At 40.9% G+C, this 18,323-nt stretch overlaps 2 protein-coding genes across 16 annotated transcripts in view; one reads left to right on the top strand and one right to left on the bottom strand.

Moving 5' to 3' along the window:
- Positions 1 to 4,886, bottom strand: part of Ints9 (integrator complex subunit 9) — an 84,315-nt gene extending 79,429 nt beyond the window's left edge. Inside the window, exon 1 of the mRNA NM_001402259.1 lies at positions 4,599 to 4,886. Coding sequence (NP_001389188.1) covers positions 4,599 to 4,607 — 9 coding nt within the window. The 5' untranslated portion in view covers positions 4,608 to 4,886. The remainder of the gene's footprint in view (positions 1 to 4,598) is intronic.
- A 223-nt stretch (positions 4,887 to 5,109) lies between these two features.
- Positions 5,110 to 18,323, top strand: part of Hmbox1 (homeobox containing 1) — a 132,509-nt gene continuing 119,295 nt past the window's right edge. For 12 of the 15 annotated variants that reach the window (XM_039094021.2, XM_039094013.2, XM_039094010.2 and 9 more), the window contains exon 1: positions 5,247 to 5,389. The gene's annotated coding sequence lies outside the window, so the exon portion shown is untranslated. 15 annotated transcript variants of the gene reach the window in all.

The raw sequence follows: 18,323 nt of genomic DNA, 5'->3' as shown, positions 1-18,323 counted from the left end.
TGCCATTAATCCCAAAGTCACATTCAAGCTTATGTCTCAGCAAACTATAAGTAATTCCATGCGTAGCTATTTAGGGTGGGACATAATAGTTAAAATGGAGAGTGTTGAAACTGAATGTTATGGGTATACTGTGGACTGGGTAAGCATGGAGATTCTGTCAGTCACAGGGACTAGCTCAGAAAGATCCTGCATCCTCAGCTTCAAATGAGTTCAATTAATGCTCACTTCACCACTAGACGCCCCGCCACTGTGTTTCAAGCTCACTTGCTGTCAGTCTGCTCAGTGCACTTTATGGCGAGGGATTTGGTAACTTCTACCTCCATCACTCAGCTGAACTGACTAGGTTGAATCTGATTAGGCTCCAACTATACTAACAGGTAACCATGCTCTAAAATGTGCCAATTTAGAAGTTATATTTCCAATCTCTCCCAAAAGGATTATAGTTGGAAATGTCAATGAATTGATTCTGTTAAAGCTGCCAGAATAGTGTATGATATTATAAATATAGTCAGCCATTAAATCTTTTGAGTTAGTATCTAACTAGGAACTTTTTAAATGCCATTCAGTGTCTTCAGTGTGCATGTGAAAAGCCACCACCACAGTGACTTGTGAGGAGCTGGAGAGATGGCTCAGTGGTTAAGAATACTTGCTGCTCTTGAAAAGGACTGGGGTGGGGTCCTTATAACTCTAGTTCCTGAGGGTCCAGCATCCTCCTTGGCCTCCTGGGGCTCCTACATGCACCTGGTACACACACGGATAAGCAGGCACTCACTCATACATATCAATACAGACAAAAATTTATTAGAAGAAAAGTGTAAAGTTAGAAAACAAAAATCCCATCAAAGAAGCTGTTTGAACCTGAGGGAAAAAAACAAAGCATCAGCTGACCCTTGCACTTCTGAGGTCAGCTGAGCCAGAGAGCGAGTTCCAGGCCAGAGGGGCTGCAGGGTTTCCATTTCAAAATAAAAATAAACCCAAAAGAACACTAGCTTCACTCAGCTGGTATGGCATGGGGCCTGTCAGATGATAAAGGATAAAAACCTTGTTTTACCAGTAAGTTTTAAGATAGTGTCTTATAATCTCAGGTTGGTCTGGAACTTGAGATCACTCTGCCTCTGTGACAGGATCCCAGAAATGTGCTATTATGCTCAACACCAATAACCATTTTAAAGGCTGTAACTGAAACAAACGAATTTACATCTAATGCCTCAGTTTGCACACGTCTAAGAGCCAATCCTGCCCTGTGCTGCCACAGTGCAGGAGCTCCTGTCTCTGCCCTTACTGAGCAGCAGACTCTCAAGCAAGGAGAAGAAGATTCAGATCCTGTTTTCTCATTTTTTTTTTTTTTTTGGTCTTTTTTTCGGAGCTGGGGACCGAACCCAGGGCCTTGTGCTTCCTAGGCAAGCGCTCTACCACTGAGCTAAATCCCCAGCCCCCTGTTTTCTCACTTTTAATCTGTTTAACTTCGAGTCTCTTCCTTCACTTCCCAGAAGCTCACATTTTAAATCTGTAAAATAGAATACTGTCATCTATATCAAACAGTGTACTGTGCTAACAGTACACTGACTGTCACACACTGACTGCTCGTAAGAGGCAGTAGTTAGGGCAGGAGAGCTGGCTCAGCAGTTAAGAGAACTTATTGCTCTTCTGGAGGACCTGGTTCAGTTCCTGTGGTTCACACCATCTTAACTCCAGTTCCAGGAGACCCAATGCCTTCTTCTGGCTTCTATGGGGACTGCACACATGTGGTATACAGACTCACATATAAGGCAACTCCACCCCAAATTAAAAAATGCTCTTTTTAGAAAGTAGAAATTAAACTGTGTTAAGTCTCTGGGAATACAATGTCTACATTAGGAAGGACAAACACACAAAAAAAAATGACTAAAATAACTAAATAACTAAAAGTCCAACAGAATGGTCTGCATGGAAACATGTACCAGGGGTGCCTAATTCAAGAAACTCTTGAAAAATTGTTATTCAAACAATGTCCTGAAGTATGTGAAGACATTAACTGAGAAAAGACACCATGTGGTAGGTAATTGGACACGTTTAAATTTCCAAAGACAAAAGAAAATAGAGCGAACTCAAGAACTGGAAAACATCCTACATAATCTGAATAAAGACATCACAGTAAAGGCTACTTAGACTACATGTAGAGACAGAAGTGGGACCATATTCTCCAAAGCTGAGGCAACCAAGATAAAGATTATGAGTTTACCTGGAATGCAAAATAAGGTACTAAATTTTCTTATAGGATTCTGCAGCTGAGAAAAAGCTGAGATTTCCCCAGAACAGAAGAGATCACGACTGAACGCAGGGAGGAGGGAGGGTGCTTAGACGGTGTTCTAGTTTGCTTTCCATTGCTGTGAGAAAACACCACAATCAAGTTAGATGTGGTTGTGCACACCTTTAATCCCAGCATTTGGGAGGCAGATGGAGCAATGAGGCGAGTCTGGTTTACAGAGTGAGTTCCAAGACCACCAGAGTTACATAGTGAGACCCTGTCTCAAGGCAAAACAAACAAATCAAAAAGACCAAAAAACCAACAAAACAAACAAACAAAAAGCCAACAACGCTCACTATGACCAAAAGGAGGCAAAGGGCTTCAATGGCTTACATACTCTGATCACAGCCTATCATGAAAGGAAGTTAGGGCCTGGAGGCAGGAACTGACACAGAGGCTATGGAGGAAGACTATTATGTGCTCCACACAGCTTGCTGAGCTTGCTTTCTTACATCGTCAGGAACATCTGCATGTGTACAGTTCCACAAACTGTGGGCTGAACCCATCCACATCAGTCATCAATCATAAAAATGCCCTACAGATTAAATAGAGGCATTTTCTCATTTCAGACCCCTTGTCCCAGATAACTCTAGCTCTGTGTAAGGCTGATAAACAAGAAGCAATAATAACAAAATCTAACAAGGACAGAAGGTCTTACTGAATTCAAAATGCCAAGTGAAACAAGCCACCTCAAAAGCAGTATTAGTAAGAAGGCAGAAAAACAGACCTATTGAAGAAATTTTCATTAAAGGAAAAGAAACAATGAGATGCAGCTATCCCTCATGTGCCGTGGGAGAGTCTTACAGCAAAAGCAAGAATTTGTTCAGAAGTATGTATGTGTTTCACAATGTAACTCATTACACTCATGCTAAAGATCAAACCCAATGTATTGTGTATGTACATCCTAGGCAACCATGCTGCCCCGACATAGATCCCTAGTCCCTATAATATAAAAAAAAACAAAGAACAAACCACAGCCAACCTCACATTCCTAAAGCAGTAAATAGCTAAAAGTTAAGGACCTGAGAAAGTTTATTCAAACCCTTTGGCAGGCACAGCATACAAGTTTAGCCTACTGAGAAACCACTTTGATATGTGGACAGTAATTATTGGCTTGATTATTGGATCTACACTTTGTTTAAAAGGGAAGAGAGAGGAAGTGTTAATGATTAGAACACTTCCTTTTCTTGATTTCTTTTTTCTTTTTCTTTTTTTGTTTGAGACAAGATTTCTCTGGGTAACTTCCTTGGCTGTCCTGGGACTCACTTTGTAGATCAGGCTGGCCTCAAACTCAGAGGTCTGCCTGCCTCTGCCTCTTGAGTGCTGGGAATAAAGGTGCGCACCCCCATATCTGGCTTCTTGTTATCAGCTTTTGATTCTGAAAGGGAAAGGCTAAGCTTTCATTTGTTCCTTCCCTGTTTTAACCCCTGTTTATAAGTCAAGCAAGAAGATTTTATGAGTAAAGCAAAACGAAACAAAACAAGAAAAAAAAAACATAAACTCTGAAACCCTCCTGAAGAAATTGTTCTGAGAGGGAGGCTGATCTCTTGAATTCAAGATCAGCCTGGTCTACAAAGAGAGTTAGCTCCAGGACAGTGAGGGCTGCTACACAGAGAAGCCCTATCTCCATTAAGCTTGAATAAAACAACTTGTTAGAACAGTGTGCTCAGCAAAACAAATATCTGAAAAGGCCGTCTGTAAGCCTACTGTTTGAGTTTTGCCACACAGTGACTTCTCCAAGAGGCGTGTTTTATCTAGAGCCGTTAATTTCACGCAGGCCCTAAACAGGAATGCTTCGACACTGCTCTGGCTAAATCCTTCAAGGACACCACTCTGTGGCATCACTTTCTTGTAATTTGAAAGGTAGTTAGGAGTAACAGGACATGTAGACCTTCTGTCTGATAACTCCTACTTTCTGTTCAGATCGAATCCATCATTGCCACATCAGTAGGTAGTCCACTCGAGGGCTCATTAAGTGAAAAAGAGGCTGATGACCTATTAGAACTCTCAGGTGCAAACCAACAGTTTTGGAGCCTATCTTTAGCCCAAAGGTGAAGAAATGTAACATACAACTTCATGTTTGGCCAAAGAGATCTACCAAACAGTAGTTTAGACCTCCTAACAGATGCAGGGGCTGTGGGATATGTGCAAGAGGGAATTCAAATCCCAATCACAAAACCCAGCTTGCCACAGATCACTTTAAGTTACAATTAACTGCTGACCTCCCTCCGTGACAAATCATGGTGGAGGCGACAGAGTCCAAAGGGATACAGCATTATCTTTGCCCTCTGACTTAGTAGCGGAAACTCACCAGTTTCATATCGGACTTTTGGTTGTACAGTAGCAGTCTCTTCACTTCTCAAGACAAGGAAGGATCTTCCGGTTTAATCTCTATAGCCGAGAGCATCGCGGGACTTGGAGTCTTTCCTTCTCACGCACTTTCCAGAGCCTCACGGGAAATGTAGTTTTACAGTAGATATCATGGGCACTGTGGGCGTCTTTCCTTTCCCTCCCTTTTCTCTCTAAACACCTCCTTCCGTCCGCTCAAATCCATCGCCGCCGCCAATTCATCCTTCCTTTCCATCCCAGCATGATATCATTTCCCTCATCTGGGTCTGGCATCCTTGGTATTCTGGGATATGTAGTCGGCACGGCTTAAAATCCCAGATCCCCTCCTCCCTGTGGGAAGGCGTATGGGCGCAGTGCCTGCTGGAAGCTGTAGTTCCCTTGAGCCTCAAACCCTCAACTCCGAGCTTTTCCTCTAGGGAACCGGAAACTACAACTCCCAGGGATGCCCAGCGGCAGCAGGTGGGAGCGGGGCTGTTGCTATCAATATGGCGGTTGTCAGCCAGACAAAGACAGTCAGTCTGATGTGATTGAGACAAGGGTGGTTTTCAGGGGGAGACTGGGAGACAGGGGCCTCCCCTCCCCCCTCTGCTCTTCCTGCGCGGGTCTGGAGCCCTCCTCAGCCCCTCCCGCAGGGCGCCCCGCGGTGACGATCCCCTCCCCCTCCCGCCTTCCTCCTCCCTCCCTCAGCCTTGCACTGGGACGCTGGGGAGGGGGCTGAGCCGGGTGCAGAGAACTCTCAGCTGGATTTCCGAGGTGAGTGGGGTCGTTTGCAAGCCGGACTGCTTCAAGTCTCTTTCCACACTTCTCTCATTACTTTAAGGAAAAAGAAATGTCGAGATGTTTGGGGGAGAGAAAGTAAGTAGGCGCCACAGATGGGTCTCTGGAGTGGCCAGGTTGAGTATAGGGGAGGAAGTGGGGGTACTTCCGAAGGGGCGCCCGTGCGTCGGCTGTGGGGTGGGGCAGTTGTGAGGGGCGGACGTGGAGAGGCGTCGATGCTTCTTAACTTCTCTCTGGTCTCCAAGACCCGCGGAAGGTTTGAATCCTGGAGTTGGGGGTCTTCCTGCTTGGGAGTTTGAGAAACTGTGAGGTGGTTTCGAGGTGTGCTGGTTTGTTTGGGGAGTGTCTCGCTGTGTTTTAAACTGAGACGTGTACTTGGGTGCTGGGATCGTCTTGAAGGAATGTCTGTAGATGGTAAGTTAGATGGCTGGAGTCAGAGATAAGCGGCCTGGGCTTGGGAGCACGCGTGAGTCCCGGGCTGGACTTTTGGTCCGTGGATCTTGTGCATGGTTTTGGGGGCTCAGTAACTCGTTAGTGTCTGGCGCCCAGCTCACACTCCGTGCCTTCCTCTGGGCCAGTCTCCACCCCAAACTCCCGGCAGGACTATATTGATGATGTGATGTGGAGATGCATCTCCACAAGTCGGCAGCTAAAGGTGGGAAAGGAAAAGTGTCTCTTAATATTTTATTCCGGAACCGTGTTTTGGTTACACTATTGGGGCTACTTTGAAAGGAGTCCTCCGCCCATCTTCACCCCGAAAACAGTAAGTAGAGGTATCTTGTCATCTTCAAGCTCAGTGGCTTGCCAATTATTTAAAATTCGGGAACGTGGGGTTGGGAACTCGAGTGCTAAATGCCATACGCATCTGTGTCTTCTAATGAGACAGAACGTCTGCTCTGTGTCCTGAGGTAGATAGGGCGACTTATTTTCGTAGTTGAAAAAACTGTTGGAAATTATTTGCAGGGAAGAGGGTTGGCGGTGCGCTGAAAGGCGCTGCATGTATTTTTTTTCTTCTTCTACCCCACCCTGTTCTGTGTCACATTTGCTTGAAAACTGGTATGGAAGAGTGAGGAAGCCTGGGGTGAGTGAAGCAAAGAATGCACTTAGCAGTAAAGATACACGCTACCTAAAGTTGAATGATAAAAGTGATTGCCATTTTTATTTTTGTTTGAAGCTTAAAAAAAAAACCTCGTCTCTTATATAGGGTATAGTCACGTGTTCCTTTTTTCTGGGGACCTGCAGATAATAGAAATCTTTGCCTTCTCTTTCCTATCTTTCCTTAGCTTCCTCCCTCCCCCAACCCCTTCCTTCCTTCCTTGGCACAGAACATTTCTCTTCCCGATGGACATAATACCTCCTGTACTTTTTTGCTTAGTTTGTGCTAATATGAGCTGTGCTTTTTGTGGTTTCACTATAAAATGCATCGTTAAGTGAAAAGGACCCAAATTTGTTGTTATTTTGCATTTATGCCACAAGTCATTATCACATCGGGTTCACAGTACTTTGCATTAAACTTATTAAAATTGTACAGCCAAGTCGCTAGATCTGGTTTATTATGCTTACAAGTCAAGTTTGGAAAATTTGATTTTATTTTTCAATTTTCAATTAGGATTGGAATGAAACGTCTTGTTTCTCACAGTCTTGAATATTTAATGACATTACACCAGGAGAATTTAAGATCATACATTTTGTATTCCCTCAGTCCAAAATACAACTTCTTCAATCACTCTCTGTGATGATTTTGTGGTATCATAGACTTTCAAATCACTAAAAGAATAATTGGCATAATAATTTCTATTTTGACTCGAGAGTTTCATGTATTTATGTGTGTGCTCAAATGTATTAGTTCTCAAATGTCTCGTCTATTAGCTGTGGGCTATTCGATTTCATAGCATCTGAAAGTCCCGTAGATACACTGAGATTTTATGGCAGGTTTAGTTTTTGATTTGAAATTTCTGCTGTTGATCATTCTCACAGATAAGGGGACTGTTTGCATGAAGTTGAGCATTGTGTATGTGAATGGACCTAAAAATATAATTCTGTACACAGTGTGCTGCTCCGAACTGAGCCTTTGGTTTGTTGAAGACCAGGATTTTCAGAATTACTTGTTTGAAGCTTTTTCTTAACCTGAAAACATTAATTTTCAAAAGCTGAGAGAAATTTCCATGTAGCAACATAATAGTTGGTAACTTGTGTTTGTCTGAAATGTATTCTAGTAGGTATTGAATTTTTAAATGTTTAAAAATCATTTTAGATATGACAAACAAAAATGTTCCAAGCTAGAAAAAAATGAGTGTTTTTCATCTACCCTTTCCTTGAATCTTCTTGTTTATTTTCATCAATGGAATTGTGAAATTATTTATGGGAAAAGCATTGGTTAAACTTTTTCTGACTAATAATCTGATAAAAATGGCTTCCATGTACACCGAATATTCCTTATATTCACTGGGCTGATTCTGTTGCATTTTGAGTACTGGAGCATTAAAATGATGTAAAGCCTTTACTGCAGACTAAAGCATAAAACACTCTCAGCATGTGGAAGTCATATGGTTTATGAAAAAATGGGGAGAATGGGGGCATTGGTGCCTGTCCAGCCTAAAATTTCATCCTGTAACTGTAAAGACATACTTATTTTATTCTGATCATTTCTGAAAAAAAAAATCCAATCTTTCAGTATGGGAAGTTGAAAATGCAAGCTGTTTTTAACCAATCTGCTGCTAGTTCTGTGCACAGCATACATACATGCAAGGCTGTTTAGTTGCAGAAGTGCATCAAGGAAAGGAACCCTTAGTAACCCCTTAGTTGAATGCCTTCAGAGGCTTCATCTGCACAGCTAGGTGTATTTCATCTTCTAGCCCAAGTAGAAACTTAATATCTCTGTTTTTCTAAGTTCAAACACACATTGTAACAAAGGTCTCATTCTTCTACCCCTGCAATTTTATACTAAGTATTGATGAGTATTCTTGCTTGCTTCATTGTATATTGTATATTCATTTGTTCTTTTTAAGTCTCCTATGTGTCATGTTAGTTCTGGCTCTAGTTTGAAAGTTCAGTTGGCTACTTTGTTTGTATCAAAAGCAAAGCAGGTTTACTGTTGGCTTCATCTATTGCAGCTTTTCTGTTGTAATCTGTTCTTTAAGTTTGAGTTGTTTCTCTTGGGAATTATAAATTTATCATAGAACAGGAGTTGGTGCACTTTTCAACTTTTTAAAATGGTGAACACTTATGGATTAGTCTTAAAAGTACCCAGGAAAAATCTGCTGGGTTTGGTCTGTTCATTCTTGCTTTATTTAGATATATTGGCTTCCAGAATCTTATTATTCTATTCTTTGGTTAGATTTTTCTGATAACTACTGGTTTTTCTACTTTTCAATTTTGTACAACTTTAGACCAGGCTGTTCTGAATAAAGAGCATAGCATATTTAGAGTGTTATATACTCATATTCATATGTGTACTCAAATATATGTGAAGTGTGTGAATATGTGTATGGTCCACTCTCCGTCTCTGTATGTGTGTTTTTCAGATCTACAGCCATGAAATCAATCTGATCCTCAAATGGCAGAGACCTAAGTGTGTAACCACCATTCATGCTGTCCACGTTATAGACACATTGGAGGCCTCCTTATTGTTGGGAACCATCATTTTAGCAGATTCTGACAAACTTCAGTCCTCTCTGACGGGAGTCTATCAGTCCGACATTTTTCTCCAGCTAGTATTAAATAATTAGTGCGTGACTCAGATTCCTAGACACAACTGTGCCCAAGATGGCCTTCACTTAGACTGAGGACCCATCCATTATAGGTGCACGTGAGGAGAAACTCTCTCTGGTGATTATCTGGTATAAAACTTTTAGGTTTTAGCTCATCACTGTTTATGGACTCTTATGATGTAGGAACAGCATTATGGGTTTATTTAAAAGACAACTATGACCAAAAGGTAGAAATTGCACTCTAAGTGCTTTATGGAGCAGTGGTTCAGCTTTGTTCTGATGGCCATTTTCTTTATTTTCTGAGTCTTAAGGCAGGTGTACCTGATTCTTTCTTAGTTCATTCTGAGTCCATTTAGATTTTTATTAGTTTGTTGACTGAAATGTTTGCTGGATATATTCCCTGACAAGGTTGGTTGGTTTTTTGTTGTTTTGTTTTGTTTTGTCACTGTGACATGGGTTGGGGTCAAATGGAAAGAAGAACCTCAATTGTGAAAATATCTCAATCGGGTTGCTGTGGGAAAGCCTGTGGGGGCATTTTCTCCATTGCTGATTGACAAGAAGCGTGTGCAGTGCCAACCCTGGGCAGGAAGTTCTTCAAAGTATAAGAAAGCATGCTGAGAATGCCAGAAGGAGCAAGCCAGCAATAAGGTCCCCTTGTGGTCTCCACTTGGTTTTCTGCCTCCTCTCCTATTTGAGTTCCTGCCTTGACTGTGGAAGTATAAGTCAAATATAAACTCTTTTCTCCCCAAGTTACTTTAGTCATGGTGTCTTTATCACAGCAATAAAAAACAAACTAAGGCAATATATTTGGTAGTTCTGTCCATCTTTTGTCTAGGGAGGGGCCCATATATGTGATGTATTAGAAACATTAATAACTCTCTTGTTTAAGGAGCAGTGTGGAGGTGCAAAAGAACACTGATTTTTTTTTAATGAATATAGTCACATTCTTTTATTTATTTATTTATTTATTTATTTATTTATTTAATGTGAGTAAACACACCTTTGATGGTGTACACATGCATTTTAGAAGACAACTTGCAGGAGTTGGTTCTCTCTCTTCACCATTGTGGGTCCTAGGGACCAAACTTAGGTCCTTGGACTTGGTAGCAGACGTCCTTACCTGCTACCTTACCTGCTGACCCAAGATTCAGTTTTTAAACAGGGAAAAGTCAAATGTGGGTTCTGCTGAAATGAGAATGATGTAATACTGAAACAATCTTCCTTGTGATTTGGATAAGGATAGTTAATCCTGATGCTCTTGGTTTGGCTAGTCAGGCCTTACAATCGTGAGATGGAGTTAGTTGATCTTGCTGCCTGAGTATACTTCCTATCATTCTCTTGCCGTTCTCTTAATTCTGACTCATTACATCAGTCTCTTAACTAATCTTGTTGTATGCAGTTGTTTTTTCATTAGTCATTCTACACTGGTACCTGAGGGATCTTGCCAAAGTAAAATGTGAATTTGATTGTCAGCCATACTTTTCCTGTAATCCTTCAGTGGCTCTGCAGCCTTTCAAATAAATTCCAACTTTGAGTCATTCCACCCGTGTCAAACCAGCTTCCACCACTGTGTACCCTTGAGCAAATGATTTAATGTCTGTATGTCAGTTTTCTCACCTGTAGAATGGAGGCGAGAAGAAAATCCACTTCATAGGATTGCCTTACATAAGCCCTGAGAATGCTTTTGCTGTATCATGTCATTCATAAGGGGCTGCAAAATAGTAGGGGCCCTGTCTCCTTCATTCATCTTCCCCTATTGGTCATGTATGCATAACTTTAGTATGGTACAGATAGAGGGCAAATAGCTTAGTGGCACAATGCTTGCTTCTCTAGCATGTGTAAGGCTCTGACATCAACAGACATCCAAAGCAAACAGAACAAAACCTAGAAACTGACATTGGTACAATGCATGTATAGTGTTATGTCATTTTATCATGTTTAGTTCATGTAAACATCACTAAATTTAGGCATGGAAATCATTCATCACTACACACAGGGAAGGAGCACTTGACCTCTTTCCTAGGTTCTGCTGTTTTGTCGTATAGTTGAGAGGAAAGGCTCTGTATTGGCTGCTTTTGTCTATTGCTGTGATTAAAAACACCATGGTCCAGGCAACTAATAGAAGGGAACTTTATTTGGGTTTACGGTTGCAGAGGGATGAGGATCCACCATGGTGGGGAGGCACGCCTGCAGGACGGCAGCTGGAGTAGAATGCTGAGAGCTCACGCCCTCTGAGGTCAGCACAAAGCAGAGACAGAAAACTGGAAATGGCTGGGCTTTAAACTCTCAAAGTACACCATCAGTGGCGTACTTCTTCCAACAGGGACACACTTCCTAAATATTCCCGAGCAGTACCTCCAACTGGTAACAAGTGTTCAAATATATGAGTCTAAGGGAGACATTTTCATTTAAAATACCACAAGTACCAATTGTTGGACCAGGAATTTCACTCTTTTGTCGCTGTAGTATTTCAGAAATTCTTTGGTGAGATACAAAGTTTTATGAAAAGTAATTACATTTTCTTGTTATATGAATTTGAAGACAACACAGTAGAGAACAAATCCTAGGACATAATCCTAGCAGTCAAGTGGGTTAAGAGTTCAAGATCATCTTCTTAGGAGGCCAGCATGGGCTATAAGAGACCCTGGCTCACAAAACCAAAAGCATCAATAATAAAACATGAATAAGCTTTGTTTAAACAAATATTTATAGTGTTAGTACCCATTAAAATCTAACAATCATAGTGAAATATTCAGTAAATATGTAAAATTAAGATGAATTCCTCCCTTCCTACCTTTCCTTCTCTTCCCTCTTTTGAAACAGACCTTGTTCTGTAGCCCAGAGTGAACTCTTGATTCTTTTCCTTCACATTCTGACTGCCAAGATCAGAGGTGCTTGCCCTACACTCAGTTGATACATTTCTCACCAAAGCAGAAAGTCTGTATTCGAAGACCAAAGTTACACCTACTTAGTGCCATGTTGGTTCTGGGGCTAGTGCAGACCTGCTAGGTAGACTGGAGCTCATGTTATACTCTGATTTTGGACTTAGAAATAACTAAAGATTTAAAGAATAAAGGAGGGGAGATTTAGGTACTGTTACTCTGAGTTTAGGTCCCAAAAGGTTTATCAGGTTAAAGCATAGTTACAGAGCTGCTTCTCTTTAGATGTATGATTTAGAGAATTTTTAAATGTCACAGCTCTGTGATATTAACACAAGACAAGCCGTGTGATTTTTTTTTTTTTTTTTTTTTTCGGAGCTGGGGACCGAACCCAGGGCCTTGCGCTTCCTAGGTAAGCGCTCTACCACTGAGCTAAATCCCCAGCCCCCAAGCCGTGTGATTTTTGTCTTTGAAATTTGAGGTATTTTTAATTGTTGGCATTGGTAATTTGCTTTGTAAAAAAACCCCAAAGAATGAATTTGAAAGAATAAGATAAATATCAGTGGAGCTTCCTGGTAAGTCAGATTCAGCCATGCAAGGTTTTTAGCTATCTGTGGTTTCATTTTCTTCCTGATACTTTTTTTTCTTCCTTGTATTTATTTGGCTTCAGATTTTTTCTTTTTTTGTATATACTCTAAAATAAGTATATAAATAGTTTTAATTAGGAATTATTTGGCCTCAAAGAAAACTATAACGGTATAGCTGCTTAGGATTGAAACTAGATGTTTTTTAAAATTTTTTTAGCACGCGCTTGTGTGCGGGCGCGCGCACACGTGCACGCACGCGCGCGCGCGCGCGCGCGCGCACACACACACACACACACACACACACACACACACACACACACACACACACACACCCTTAAAGGAAGAGCATTGTTGGGAATCTTAGAAGCTGGTTTCTACCTCCTGGTTTGGAATTGGTTTCTCATCTCAGCTTTATTCTTCATGCCTGCCTCATCTACCTCTCACTTCCCCCTCCTGCTTCTGTCTGCCTTGCTGAATTCTGAAGTCTCCTCTTCCCCATCACACTGACTTGTGTATTATAGATGGGTGTGGTTTACCATGGAGCTGTTGGAACTGATTCTTCAACTAAAGCCTAATCGTGGTAGTGTGTTTCCTAGTCTGTTGACAAGGGAGGAATGTGAATGCACTGACAGTGAGTTTCATGTCTGTCCGTATTCTGTGAGGTAAGGGCAGAACACAAGAGGAAGTCACCTGTAAGTGTGTTCTTGGGTCTGTGTGCATGCAGTTCTTGAAGGGATTGAGTGGGGACATTCACAGACACAGAGTCTGAGAATGTATGCTGAGTGCTGCTTGGTGTTGTGGAAATGAATTCTTTGCCTTTATTTACTCTTTTCTTCAAGGGTCAGTTTGTAAGAAATGGCAAAAGAACCACATTGTATTTTTACCATTGTTTTCTTTTTAATCGTAGTCATCTCAGACAAGCCAGACAGATGACAGAATAGTACTGTAGATGTAGCTTTAATTAAATCAGTCCTTTCTTTGCAATTTCTCATCAAGTCCAAAGAGAATGAGGAATGTTTTACCTTCTGTAGAATGACAACCATTTCCTTATAAAATCCTTGAATGGAGTGATAGTTCAGTGGTTAAGAGCACTAGCTGTTCTTTGAGAGAACCTGGGCTCAATTTCTAGGATCTACACGGCAGCTCACAATTGTCTATAACTTCAATCCCAGGGGATCTGACACTCTGTTTTGACCTCCTTAGGCCCGGTACACATGTGATGCACAGATATACATCATACAAAACATTCATACACTTAAAAGTAAAATAAGATATTAAAAACTGAGTATTGGCTGCCTTTTTTTCCCCCAAAGGACCCAAGTTCAATTCTCAGCACCCACATGGTTGCCCATCTGTAACTCCAGTCTCAGCATCTGAAGTCCTTTTCTAGCCTCCATGGATTCTGCATGCTTGTGGTGCAGGAAAAATACCTATATACATTAAATAAAATAAAGGGGAAAGATAAGCTTTGGTGGTAGGTCAAACATAACCAGTACATTTCTGCCTACTACTTTAGACGCAATAAACAGGACTTGAGCTAGTAAATCTACCATATATCTTATTCTGCAGAGATTCAGCAAGGGAACAATTGGCATGTCTGTTCAGCATAGAATCCATCAGCCTATGTTATATTTAACAGAAGAATCATGCCTAAGAAAGGAACTAGAGCTTTCTTGGAAAATTCTTCTGTCAATATTGTGGTTAATAGGAATTTCAATACTGAAAATTCTAAATCCAAGTTTAGATGATTAGAAATCAGCTTAGGAATTTTAGATACAAACACCGATCAAGCAAGCATAGTCAGCTAAGAGTCTAGAAGAATCCAGTTCAGTTACAAAAGGAAAAGGAGCTAAAGTAAAGTATTATAAGCAAATGGGCTGTACCTTAGCTTTTATGCAGAAGAATTGTCTGGAAAGAGTATTAAAACGTATTTTCCTGAGTCCTACCTCCAGAGTTTTAGAATCTGGGGTGAGTTTAGGAATGTGACTCTTACATAAATATACTAGATAATTCTAATTGATATAGGACACTCTTCCATAAACATACTAGATAATTCTGGATTGGAGAGATGGTTCAGCGGTTAAAAGCACTGACTGCTCTTCCAGAGGTCCTGAGTTCAATTCCCAGCAACCACATGGTGGCTCACAACTATCTGTAATGAGATCTGATGCCCTCTTCTGGTGTGTCTGAAAACAGCTACAGTGTACTTATAAATAAATAAACTTATAAATAAATAAATCTTTAAAAAATAATTCTAATTGATATAGGACACTTGGAAAATGCAGACAGTATAACACTTGGATCCAAGGTAGTCGTGTGTGTGTGTGTGTGTGTGTGTGTGTGTGTGTGTGTGTAAAACCTTTAGAATATCAAGCCTCTTGAAATTTTGCCTTCAAAGATTAATTCCTTAGCTCCTCCCCTTTAATATATATCACTGTTCTTCTCAGAGTCTTGATTATTTCCAGACCGTTGAGCTGCTGAGAAACATGGACTTTGGAGCCGGATTGCTCTGATGGACCTCTAATCTTTACAACTTACTCTTTGTATAAACTTCCATGTGTTTCAGTATCTCCATTTGTAAGCTAAGGTAAATAACAGTATCTGTTTGGGGCCAGTAAAATGGGTCAGCCAGTAAAGGTGCTTGCCTCCAAGTCTGACAGCCTGTGTTTGATCTCCAGCAACCTCATGGTGAAAGGAGAGAACTCACTTCTGAAAATTGTCTTCTGATCTTCACATGTATACGTGTGTATCTGCACACATGTAAAGTAATACGTAAATGTATTTAAAATAGTACCAATCTAATAGAACTCTTGGGCTTATGAGAACATTTGCACTGTATTTATGAAAGTGTTGGCACATATTAAAACACTTCCTTACTAGTGGTTCTGTGCTTCTGTTTCCAGTTTCTTCATGTCTTCCTCAACCCTCAGGACTCTTCTGTAGTGCAAGCAATCCCTTTCTAGTTAATATTTTGTGTGCTTATTCTCTTCTCAATTTTCCTTATGTGTAGGACATAGTTACATCCCACATAAATACCTATTGAGATCAGTGCAGCATACAACCAAGCCTTTCTGCCTCATCAGCATCCTCAAAATGACTTTCACCAGGCTAATCATGTATGGATGGACTCTACCTGTGTTTACATTGTGCTTTTGGTAATTTTGATAATTTTTGACTCCTGTGCTTCTTAAAGCTTCTAATATTTCCTTTCACCCTTGAATAGCATCTTACTTTCTTATCCCTAAAGATGTTTCCCCTCTTACTATTTGCCATGTTACTCAGTTAACACTTCTATATATTCTTGTCTTGCCAGTTAGGATCTTATCTAATAATCCTTCCTCCTGAGGAATCATTTTCCGGTGCATCTTGACACACTCATGCCAGTCTGTTTACTCCTAAGCCCTGCTTACAGACTTATTTCTGATCCTAACTTTTTGTATTTACTTTTAAGGCATGTTGCATTTTTAGTGGTAAGTGTCATGCCTGTGTCTGAAGGGACTCCTCTCCTGAGTGTTGGATTTGATTCTCCTACTGACTGAAGTCTTTGTGGTTCTTGTTTCTCACTCTTCTTTACGTATATCTACTCTCTGTCCAGCCACGGCTGATGGGTCACTGTGTTTCCTCACACACAGACCTACTTCCGTTTTTTCCTAATTTCTAAATGTTTGGACATCATAAGTAACTGGACAGTCATTTACTTTGCCCATCCACTTGCTCACGAACATTAAAGCTTCTGAAATGTCCATGTGGCTGCTTTAGTCTGTGCTGTGGGCCTGGGTGGCCTCACTGGGAGGGTTAGCAAGTGTTGTCCCAAGCCTCTCCTACCTGCTGGGACTTGCTTCTCCTCTTCTCCTTTATCCCTTGGTTTTTCAACCTCTTATTCTTAGGCCTGACCTGGTAATCCTGCGCCTTTGTGCTCTGGCTTCCTGGTGAATGGACAGAAGTCGTCTTTAATGACTTCATTTAAACAACAAGAGTGGTCAGGGAGTGAAAAAAAAGTTAATATATCAAAAAATCCTTAAAAAATGATTCCCCAAATACTTATTTTAATCAAAATATATGGTTGTTTATTCACACTAACTGATCCAGAGCTTTAGATCTCAACTGGAGTAGTGGACAGTGCTTGTGGGCCATTTTGGTTGTCACTACTGGAGTAAAGATGCTTTGGTCATCCAGTGGGCAAATGTATCTCTCCACCCCAGCAGCCAGCAATTTCTCCCATCCAAACACTCTCAGTTGTACCAGAGTTAAAAAAAAACAACAAGAACTTGGGCCACAGTGTGCTGTTACTAGGATGAGTGGATTGGCTCTGTGTGTATCAGTTTGTCTTGTATATACCCTACATTTGTTTTGTCAAGTTTGAGGGTTTTTTTTAATGAAGGGAGATCTTTTTTCTTTTACATTTTTTATTTTATGTGTATGCCTGCATGCATGTTTGTATACCAAGTGCATTCAGTGCCCACAGAGGCCAGAAGAGGGAATTGAATCTGGGTCCTCTGTAAGAGCTGCACTGATCCTAACCCCTGAGCCATCTCTCCAGCCCTAAAATGAAGGAAGATCTTAAAGACACAATCTGTGAATCATATTTTAATGTCTTACCTCCCCAAGTCTTTTACTGTAGTCTTGCATCTACTTTTCTTGTTTTCAGTAAGCTATCTTAAATTGTATCAAAACATTTAACTTTTTTTGTTTTTTTGGTAATATACTTTTTATAGAAACAAGTACTCCAACTCTCATTTTGCCAGTTTAGACAATATATAATTATGTCCCACCATTGCAAGGTCATCTGGGACCTTGTGGTGCAAGGAAGTCACCCTACCCTTGGCATACAGGGGAATTTGTGAGGTGCTTGTTTCTCCAAAGGAACAACTGATAGAATGAGTATGAGCATATTAACTAGCTTTCATAACATAGGCCAGTCTAGGTAGTCCAGCAGTGACTGTCAGGCTGCAGAGCTGAGAAGCCATCTGCTGCTCAGTCCTTGAGGCTAGTGCTTCAGCAGTACCAGTCTTGTGCCAGAGCCTTGGAGAATTCCTGGGGAGCTCTGGCCTTCATTCTGTCTTGGAGGCCTGAAATTGGTTCTGATATTGTTGAAGGAATACGCAGCAACAGGATAGATGATTGCTTCAGATAATCTTATTAAGAAAGTGCCTCACAGGAGCTTATGAGTGAAAATTAAGAAGCTGAACTATGGTTGTAAATTGTTCTCAAAGTAAGTTCACTGGTAAGTCTTTTTCTTCCCTGATGAGTAGGCGCATACCCACCCTTCCACCCCCAAGGTCAAAACAAACAAAGCCCTCTATAAGCATAGAGTAACATTAAATTACAAGTATAGTGCTTTGCCCCAGATTGATAGGATTCATGAGGGCATCAGGGAGGAAAAGGGACAGTGCAGTTGTCTGTTATCTCTTTAAAAAGAGTAATGTTCTTTGTTTTTGATGATGGGAATGTTAGAGAACCTTTGGTTATTTGAAGTAGCAAAGAGCTTTGTTCTAGTGTTAAACCTGAAAATTGTGAAGAGAAAGACCAAATCCATGATTGTCCAAATGCAGCAAGCTTTATTTGGGGTACATTTGGGACTCCCCAGCCTTTCCCTAAGTCAGGATTTTAGAGAGCAGCCCCAGACTTCCTCTTGAGCTTCCTTTTATCAGAGAGATAAAGTGTTCACAGAGAGGATTGGCTTTTTACATTGTTAGAAAGGTACAATGGAAGGGAAGGAACAAAGGGAAGGGAA

The sequence above is a fragment of the Rattus norvegicus genome, chromosome 15, assembly GCF_036323735.1.
Source record: "Rattus norvegicus strain BN/NHsdMcwi chromosome 15, GRCr8, whole genome shotgun sequence".
Classification (NCBI taxonomy): domain Eukaryota; kingdom Metazoa; phylum Chordata; class Mammalia; order Rodentia; family Muridae; genus Rattus; species Rattus norvegicus.
Note: the sequence above shows the minus strand (reverse complement) of the source record. Positions and strands in the feature narration are given on the sequence as shown.